Source organism: Anomalospiza imberbis, chromosome 3 (assembly GCF_031753505.1).
Source record: "Anomalospiza imberbis isolate Cuckoo-Finch-1a 21T00152 chromosome 3, ASM3175350v1, whole genome shotgun sequence".
Lineage (NCBI taxonomy): Eukaryota > Metazoa > Chordata > Aves > Passeriformes > Viduidae > Anomalospiza > Anomalospiza imberbis.
In genome coordinates this window covers 105196533-105205420 of record NC_089683.1, presented here as the reverse complement: position 1 = coordinate 105205420, position 8888 = coordinate 105196533, and the positions used below count along the sequence as shown (strand labels likewise).

At 54.6% G+C, this 8888-nt stretch overlaps 1 protein-coding gene across 3 annotated transcripts; it reads left to right on the top strand.

The window, feature by feature from the left end:
• The first annotated feature begins 54 nt into the window (after positions 1-54).
• On the top strand, positions 55-8846 carry LOC137471707 (uncharacterized). 3 transcript variants are annotated; one of them, XR_010997796.1, is made up of 9 exons: positions 55-692; positions 833-1048; positions 1192-1372; positions 1519-4719; positions 5251-5493; positions 5759-5931; positions 6190-6307; positions 7330-7717; positions 8075-8846. XR_010997796.1 is itself a non-coding variant. In XM_068186241.1 (8 exons), exons 1-8 carry the CDS (start codon positions 643-645, stop codon positions 7588-7590), a joined length of 4359 nt encoding a protein of 1452 aa, XP_068042342.1. In that variant the 5' UTR covers positions 55-642; the 3' UTR covers positions 7591-8846. The 3 variants fall into 3 exon arrangements, 2 of the variants coding, with proteins under 2 accessions (XP_068042342.1, XP_068042341.1); XM_068186241.1 differs by having other exon boundaries at positions 5335-5493; positions 7330-8846; XM_068186240.1 differs by having other exon boundaries at positions 7330-8846.
• Positions 8847-8888: the final 42 nt, after the last annotated feature.

Below are 8888 nucleotides of genomic sequence, written 5' to 3'. Positions count from 1 at the left end.
GCGGCGCTCTGGTTATTCCCCAAGCGGGATTCCTTCAGGAGCTAACTCAAAAGATGGCTGTGGGAATGGGAGCGGGATCCCAGCTGGCGGTGGGATCTGTGGCAGATCAGTCCTTATCCTGAAAGTTATTTATGGCACTCTCCGAGTTTCTAGGAATTACCTCACCTGTAACTCAGGAGAGCTGAAGCTCAGATTCCCGGGAGGTAGGCTACACTTTCCTGAGAATATTCCACACTAAGGATCATCAGGAGAAGTGACACCTGTGTCCTGCCCCCGTTGCAAGGGCGCACCTTTGAGTTGTTCAAAAACGCCCCTGGAAGGAATGAGGAAAACGGGGTTATTCCTGCCTGATCCCTCCCCTGCGCACCCGGGCTGAGGGAATCCCGTAACGCTGAACAACCAGCCAAACTACAACTTCCGGCGTGCCCCGCGGCCGGCGCGTGGCGTGACGTCATCTCCCCGCGCCCGTTATCTCCATGGCGACACTGGCGCATCCCGGCGTCGCTTCCATGGGAACGTCCCGCATGGCGTCCCGGGAACTGCGGGAACTGGGGAAGAAAGACCTCGCGCTGCCCCCGTCTCGCTGTCCCAAATCCCTCCCTCTGAGGGAATGCCGGCTCTGCAGTGCCGGAACACCCTGTGATGATCCCCCGGGAAAGGAAATCCCGGCTCCAGCGTCCCAGGAATTCCAGGTGAGTGACCTGGTTTCAGGGCTGGGTGAAATTAAAGCCGGCAGCGTTTCCCAAGCCAGGAACTGCCATCCCCATCCAAGCTCGCTGTGAAAACCGGAAACTGGATCCCAATTAACCCCAGGGGTTTTTCCCTTTTCCAGGCAGGACAACATGGAGCGTTTTTCTCTCTCTGAGCTCGGGCTCCCGATAGAAAACAAAGCTATCCAGGGAATTCTCTGCCCCATGGGTGTGGAGCTCTGCCACCTCCTCCTCGCCCTGGAACGGGAAGATGGGATTTGTCCGGCCTTTCCCACTCTGGGGGAAAAGGCAGGAAAATTAGCCAAAGCTGTGGAAGAATTCGCTGCTGTGGCAAGGAGGTGAGGTGGATGGAAGTCTCCCCGGTGGATTTGGGGGCTGGGAAGACATGGAAAAGGTGGCAGGGAGCCTGCATCTTCCTTCCTGGAGAGGTGGGATTGGGAGTGGGGAATAGACAGGAGTGCTGAGCCCAGTCCTATTCCAGGCTGTCTGAGGATTCCAGCGAGGAAGTGAGAACGGAGATGTGTCCCATGGGTGAATCCCTGCTCCAGGCTGGGAGGGACATGGTGCTGGCAGCATTCCAGCTCCAGGAGCATCCAGACAGCCCTTGGCACCGAGAGCATCTGGCAGCGGCCGCCAAGAGGACTCTGGCGGAGACAGCAAAGGTGAGGGGGACACTGGGAAGGGACACGAGCCGGGGGAAAGCTCCAGCAGATCCATGGAGCAAACCACACCTCCTCCCCCCTCCAGGGATGGAACAGGAATGGGAATTCCTGACCTGAGCGGCTTTTCTGCCTTGTTTCCTGGTTAGATCCTTCAGCTGGAAGAGGCTGCAGGGATGAGGAGGATCACTGGCGCTGCCAGCTGGCTCCTGGAATGCCTGAGTGTGCTGCGGGATGCCCGGGACACTCCAGGGCTGCTGGCTGCATTCCAGGCCTTTTCTGAGGCTGTGCTCCTGCTGAGCCGCCTAACAGCCAAGCGCCTCCAGGAACTCGGAGATTGTCCTGGAGGGAAGAGCTTGGCCCAGACCCTGCAGCTGCTCCACAAGTGCGTCTCACTCATCCACACAGCCAAGCAGGATACCCTGACATATTCCAGGGATAGCCAAGCTGACCTCTCCCAAGATTCTGTTTTCCAGCTAACGGAGAGGACCATCAGGGAGCTCCTCTCCCTGCTCATGGAGCCACAGGACAGGAGTGGGATCTTCTCCCAGCAGGTGAGCAGGCTCCAGGCTCTCCTCTCCCACCCTGACCCCCTGCGCCTCTCCGAGGGTGGGTTCAGTTCCCACTTGGAAGCGGTCATTCTCCATGGAATGCTGATGGCAGAGTCATCCAGGCTGGATCTGCAGCTGGAGCTGGTGGAACGTTGCTGGGTCCTGCTACAGCTGAGGAGGAGCATCTGCAGCCACGTGAGCGTGAGCCGGAGGGAGGGTCAGGGAGAACAAGGACTGGAATGGGAATGTCAGCGCTTGAGGGACGAGCTGGAAAACCTGGACCGGGCAGTGCTCAGGGCCACGCTGTGCCAAATCCTGGATGGATTCTTTGAAGAGAAGGAGCCACTGAGGCAGCTGTTTGAAGGTGCCCTTAGCCTTGCCCATTCAGGACGTTGTCCAGCAGGACCAGGAGGAATTTTAAGGAAGCTCCAGCCCCTCATTGCCGCCTTCTTCGCTCAGGCCCAGCGGATACTCCGAGCGGCTGATCTGCTCCTGGCCAGGTGTGCCAAGGCCCAAACTGCCAGGGAAATCCGGGAGGGTGTGGAGCACCTGCAGAGCCTCCTGGCCAGCCTCCCTTCCCTGCTCATGGAAACAAGTGGGAATACCATGGAGCAGCTTCAGGTGCTGTGCTGTGCCTGGGCCAGAGCCACCAACAGCCTCCTGTGCTGCTTTGAGGAGACCATCGGCATGAGGGAATTCCTTGAGTTATCCATCCTGGAGCTGGCCAAGCAAAAGGAACGGTGCGAAGCGGCACTGGAATGCTGGGATCCCGAAGGATTCTCCTGGCACACCGCTCGCCTCATGGGCTGGGCACGCTGGGTGGTTGGAGCCTCCACCCGGCACGTGGACAGGACCACGGATCCCATCTTTAGGAATGGTTTGCTGGTGTGGGTGGAGCGCTTGGCCAAATCCATCCTGGAGCTGGAAGCAGTCACGGCCCTCATTCCAGGAAGGTTTTCCTGCCTCCAAAGCCAGGATGCTTTTTCTCAGGCAGCGAGCTCCCTGATGGACTCTGCTCTCCGTGTCCAAGCTGGGCTGGACGGGTCCAACCACCCGGAGATCCTCAGCCCTCTCCGGGAGCAAGTGCGGAGCACCAAGGTGAAAGAGGGGCTGGAGCTCAGCCTGTCCCACACTGGGACACAAACCAGTACAGATGAGGCAGCATTCCAAGAAGATATCCAAAGTCATCCATCTTCACCACCAGCTAACTTCCACCTGGATCCATGGAAAGGGGATACACACCCTGTCATCACAGCTCTCCTGGGAGCATCCCGAGCTGGTGACACAGACACTGTCCATGCTGCTTGCTCTGTCCTGCTGGAGCTCTCCGATGGCTATGTGGAAGCTGCACAGGAAGCACTGCCTGTGGCTGAAGCCCCCCAGGTCCAGGTGCTGGAGCAGCACTGGGATATCAAGGCACTTACCCCAAGGATCATCAGCCTGGCCACGGAAATGGCCCCCAGGCAGCTCCCTGTTCCAGGCAGGCTTCTCCAAATAGCACTCAGGCTCTCGGGAAGGATCCAGGAGACTCGGGAGTGCCTGGCAGCTGTGGCAGGCTCTTGGAATGGTCTGGCCCAGCAAGTGCTTGGATTTATCCTGTCGGGTGACTTTCCAAGAGGGAAGCAGGCTTTGGATGAGACCCTGCTGGGTTTAGCGGGAGCAGTGCAGGTGGCAGGAGACATTGCAAGCACAGTCTGCAGCAGGGAAAATCCCAATCCCTCTCATGTCCAGGAGAGCTTTCTGCAGCTCCAAACCAAGTTTTCCTGTGCTCAGCTGAACACCAAAAGATTCCTGGAGAAGGCAGTGTCCTTCAGGGAATCCTGTGGGATGGAAAAGACCATCCTGGAGCTGCACGGTGTCCGGTGGGCCATTGGCATGTGTGTCCTGCTGGATGCCATGGATCAGTTTATGGGCAGGGATGTCCTGTTCCTCAGGGAGCTGAGCAGAGCCGTGAGGAACAAGGTTGGCCCACGGAGCCTCCTGGCTGCTGTGGCTGAGAATTCCCTCAGGATGCAGGAGGCTGCCCGGCTCTCCTACTTATCCTGCCCTGGAGACCACGGTGCCAGAGAAATCCTGGTGCTCCGGGAGGAGATCCAAGTGCTCATGGAAGCATTGCTGGACGTGTCCAACACCCTTCTGCTCTCCCCATTGCCTACTGTCAGCTTGGCCATCCGCTTCGAGCTCCTGCAGAGGGACGTGGCCCTCAGGGCCAAGGCGTTGTTGCTCCACATGGAAAGGGTCAATATGGAACAGCTGCAACTCATCCAAGATGTGGTTGGAGCAGCTCTGTCCAACCTCACCCAAGAGGAGAGGGAGAGGAGCAAAGAAGGTTTTGAGAAGAAGGCAAATCAGCTCATGGCTGATGTCCAGAGGGTCAGAAACACCCTCCAGGGTGCTCTGGAGCCCGGTGCTCAACTTACATCGCAGCCTGACCTGCTATCCATGGCTGACCACCTCCTGCTCCTCACGGCTGATGTGGTGGGAAGTGCTGGGCGGCAATTCCGGAGCCACCAGGACACTGGGGATCCCTGCCAGGACACTGGGGATCCCCACCTGGATGGCATGGTGTGGTACTGGTCGGCCAAGGCACACTACCTTGTCACACAGCTCTGGGTTATCCATGGAATTGACAGGGACATCCTGCAGTGCCTCACAGAATGCCTGCAGCGGGAACGCTTCCCAGGATCACCCAACAGCACAGCTGGACTCTCCCCAGCCCCAGAGCCCACTGAGGCAGCAGGAATTCATCCATGCAGGAGCAGAGGAGGGAGTGGAGCCGTGCGGGAAGTGGGTGAGCTGGTACGGGAGCTCTTTTCCCTGGCAGGGTGTTGGTCACGGCTGTTCTTCATTCCTGGTGCTCCCAGCATGGAGCAGGAATGTGAGGGATGCTGGCAGGGCCTCTGGAGGTCAGCAGGCTGACCCTGGGCCACTCAGGCAGCTCAGATTGCTGGCAGCCCTGGATTCCTGGATATCCGATCGGCCAGGCTCTCCCACATCCATCCCAATCCACCATTTCACAGGCAGAGGGGCTGTAGCACTCTCCCTCACCTCCACACCTTCCCTCTGGGAATACCAGCAACTCCATTCCCATGGGTGTCAGGAGCTGGGAAATGCTTTGGCACAGACCCAGTTCCCTCAGCAAAGTGCTTTAGAGCTCTAATTGTGCTGGGAATTAATTGCAAACTGTCAGCTTGCAGGACACCCCACTCCTATTTGAAGATGGCTCCAAGGGCTTTGGATTTAGGGAGAAGGGTTGGTGGGAAGGTGGAGTGGACCCAGAAGGGGGTGGGCAGCTCTCCCACCAACTTTACTCACCAAAATCTCCTTCAGAAACACCCAGGTGGAGGAGACCACTCAGCATTGCTGTGTCCACACATTCCAGGTTTGGAATCTGCTCCATTACTGTCTCAACAGCACCAGGATGGCCCTTCCAGCATCTCCCCTGCAAAGCAGGAGAGAGGAAACTGTGACAAGTGGCAAGGTGGCCCCAGCAGTGTGTCCCAGGTGACCCAGGACATGGCCACGAGGATGCTCCACATGGCTCAGTTCCTGCGGAGGAAGGGCCCCATTGCGGTAGGCAGCATTTCATCCCTCTAGTTTTCCCTTAGGAACATGGCAACTCCATCCTAAATCCCTGTGTCACCCAGCTCTTGGGAGAGTGGCACCAACTCTATTTATGCAAAATACTCCAAATTCCTTCCTTCTGGTTGCATGTGAGCTGGGCATCCTGTCCTTTCCTCAGGATTTATCTGAGCCTCCTGGACCTTCCCTGTCCTGCAGGAAAAGCTTTTTTTTTTTCCTTCTCTCCCCAATCCCATTGATTTTTATCCCATTCCAGAGCAAGGAGCAGTTTGTTGCCTGTGCCAGGCAAATGGTTTCTGATGGGCAAGCGGTTGTTAAGTTTGGGAACATCCTCGCCAAGCACTGCCTGGACCAGAGATGCTCCATGGAGCTGCTCCGTGCCACTGAGCACACCCAATCCATCAGCAGCCAGCTCAGCATCGTAGCCAGGTGAGCTGCTGGCAGCTGGGATCACTTCTCCCAGGGTCATCCAAGAGGGATCCCTTCTCCAAGGAATGTGGGTTGTGGTCCCCAGAGGTCCTAGGGGAGGTGGGTATTGTTCAAGAGTTGAGGAACAATTTGGAGGCCTCCCTTCCCTCCATGGGTTTCCCTGCTCCAATGGTGCAGGGGACAAGCTGGGCTTGGAATAACAACACTGTCAGGATGTCTATTGTTGTTCCAATAAAATCCTTTGGAATGTCTTTGAAGGGTGAAAGCAGTGACTGGGGAGAGCAAGGCCTCCTCTGAGCTGCTGCTGAGCAATGTGCAGAACCTCATTGAAGCAGTCCAGCATGTCCTGAGGGCGGCCGAGGCAGCATGTGTCAAAGTGAGTCCATCATGGAATCAATCCCAGAATTATTTGGGTGGGAAGGGTTGCTCCAAGCCCCATCCAGTCTGGCTTTGAGCAGTTCCAGGGATGGGGCAGCCACAGCTTCTCTGTGCCAGGGCCTCCCAACCTCACAGGAAAGGGTTTCTCCCTAACAGTGAAGTCTGATGGCAGCAATTCCATGCTGTGGGAGTTTCTCATCCAGGTTTTTCTATGGGAGCTGGGATCTGGCTGCTGTGGGACTCCAGCTGGAGCAAATATTCCTCCTGGAATACTTGCATTTTGTGCCTGTCTCATGTTCAAAGCCCACCCTGCATCATCCCAGGCATTGACTGTCCTTGAAGTCACCTTTACCTGGTCCATTCCCCACTTAATTTTTGGATCGTAGAGCACCTTTATTTGGAATTAGTCCATGCTATCCTCTTTATTCCCAAAAACCAAATTCCCAAGAGTTTCCCATGCAGCTACCATCAACAGCCACCTGATGTGACTGTAAAGTCCATGGGAACAGATTTTTCCTCAAAACAACTGGAAAACAAGTGCAAACACCACCAGCCTCTCCATAAGGCAGCATTTCCACCTGAATCCCATCCTCCTCTACAATCCTACTGCTTTTCCTGGGATCAGCATATCTTTTTGAAGGAAGCACAGATTTTTTAGAATCCCATTTGCTGAGCAATCAGCCCCAAGGGTGACAAAGCTCCTCCTGTGCTTAATTAAACTTATCACTTCCTCTATTTGTCCATTTTTCACTTTGTGGATGCTGAATTAATTAATTAATTTTGAATATCTAGATCTCAAAGTCCTTTATGACCTGGAACTTTCCCTTTGGAAAATTCCCTGCTTATCAACAAACTGCCTCCCTTTCCTCTCCCTGTAAGAAGCTTTTGAAGCATTCTGAAGCATTTTGAAGCATTAAGAGGTAGCAATGCTGTGTGGATCATGCACACATTGGCACATCCAGACTTTTCCATAATTTAGGATGCACAGGGATATATTAAACTAATTCCTTTGTCCAACAGGGTTTGGGACAACCCCCAACAGACCCTGAAGAAGAAGAAGTTGCTGCTTTCTGCCAGCAGTGGAGGAAAAACCTGACACAGCACAGAGCCAAGGAGGCTTTAAATTCTGACCGGGATGAATTAGGGCTCCGGAAAACTCGAGGGGCAAAGGCTGAGCCCACCCTGATGTTTCTGAGGCAAGAGCAACCCCCTCAAAGTAAGACTATCCCAAAGCATCCCAATCCTAGGAAAGGACATACGGTTATGGACAGACATCTGTAAATCCAGAGAGGGGCTCCTTGTCCCAGTGCCGTTGGAAGCAGAGGAATACTTTGCAGTGTGAAGGATTCATGCTGGAGTTTTTCATTGTGGCAGGAACAGGCTCCGTGGGGAGGCCAGGAATCTTCTGGTGAGTGTTTTACCCCCAGGTGGTGAGATGGGATGGACAGGACTTCAGAGAATCCTGATCCAGGGGGAGGTGTTGGAGGTATTCCTGCCCATGGCAGGGGGTGGAATGGGAAGAGTTTAAGGTCCCTTCCCACCCAAACTATTCCAGGATTCTGTGATCCAGAGATGCTCAGTCTTTCTGCCGTCTTTCAGCCTTTCCTCCTTCACATATCCAGGGATACAGCAGTGGGGAGCGTTTTGTCTCACCTGCTGCCCCTGAGCCTGCATATTTCTTCCCAAAATCCTGCTCAGCCCCAGGAGTCTCTCCTATCCAGAGTAAACATTCAATCCCCAAGATCACCTACCTCACAGCTTCCAGAGTATCCTAGACTGGTGACACTGCTTCTCCCGTATCCTGGCTCTCCACATCCATCCTTCTCAGCCTCAGGATCACGAGTTGTGCGATGGAAACACTGCTCCATGCTGGAATTCTGCAGGAGAGGTAGAAAGGAGTCTCCTCTGTGGAATATACAATCCAACACCACAGCAGATCACAACTGGCTCCATGGTAGCTGCAGCCCATTCCAGCCCACCTTGGTGTCCCACCTGCATCCCAACCAACTTCCCCAGACCAGGAATTCCATTATGTGCGTGGTAGCAAGGAATCTCCTCCATATTGCGAGAAAAAGCAGCAGCAGGCACACTGTAGACTCTGGGAAGCTATCTGCAATGGATAAAGGAGGGGAGGGAAGGAGGGAGGAAGGCAGGAAGTAAGGCAGGAAGGAAATATACATGGAGTGAACAGGCTGTGAGGACTCACAGGCCTTTGTATCCATGTCCTGGTTCCACACTATTTTTCCCTGCTGGCTTGTTTTTTTGAGGAAAACCTTGACCAGCCACACCAGTGAGTAGATGAAGAAATAACAGACTACTAATAAAGGACTAATGGATTACTCCAAAATAACAACCCAGTTCCATGTCTATTCTCTAATTTTCCTACGAAAAAAAAAATTAATGGAATTCATGCTCTGGCAAATCAGGAAGGCAAACTGAAACAGCGATTGCCTTCGGAGATGCCTCCTCTGCCATGCAGGAATCACAGACTTCCCTTGGCTCATCTATGCAAGGCAAAACCTTAGAATTTGGGATAAAGACTCTGCTGTCCCAGTGGAAACACCACTTGGCCAACAAAC

Excerpts from the sequence above, each read along its gene's own strand:
- LOC137471707 (XM_068186240.1), top strand. The coding sequence starts at position 643 with ATGATCCCCCGGGAAAGGAAATCCCGGCTCCAGCGTCCCAGGAATTCC. Across the intron at positions 4,720-5,250 it reads TGCGGGAAGTGGGTGAGCTG|AAACACCCAGGTGGAGGAGA; the intron begins GTACGGGAGCTC and ends AATCTCCTTCAG. Across the intron at positions 5,494-5,758 it reads GGAGGAAGGGCCCCATTGCG|AGCAAGGAGCAGTTTGTTGC; the intron begins GTAGGCAGCATT and ends ATCCCATTCCAG.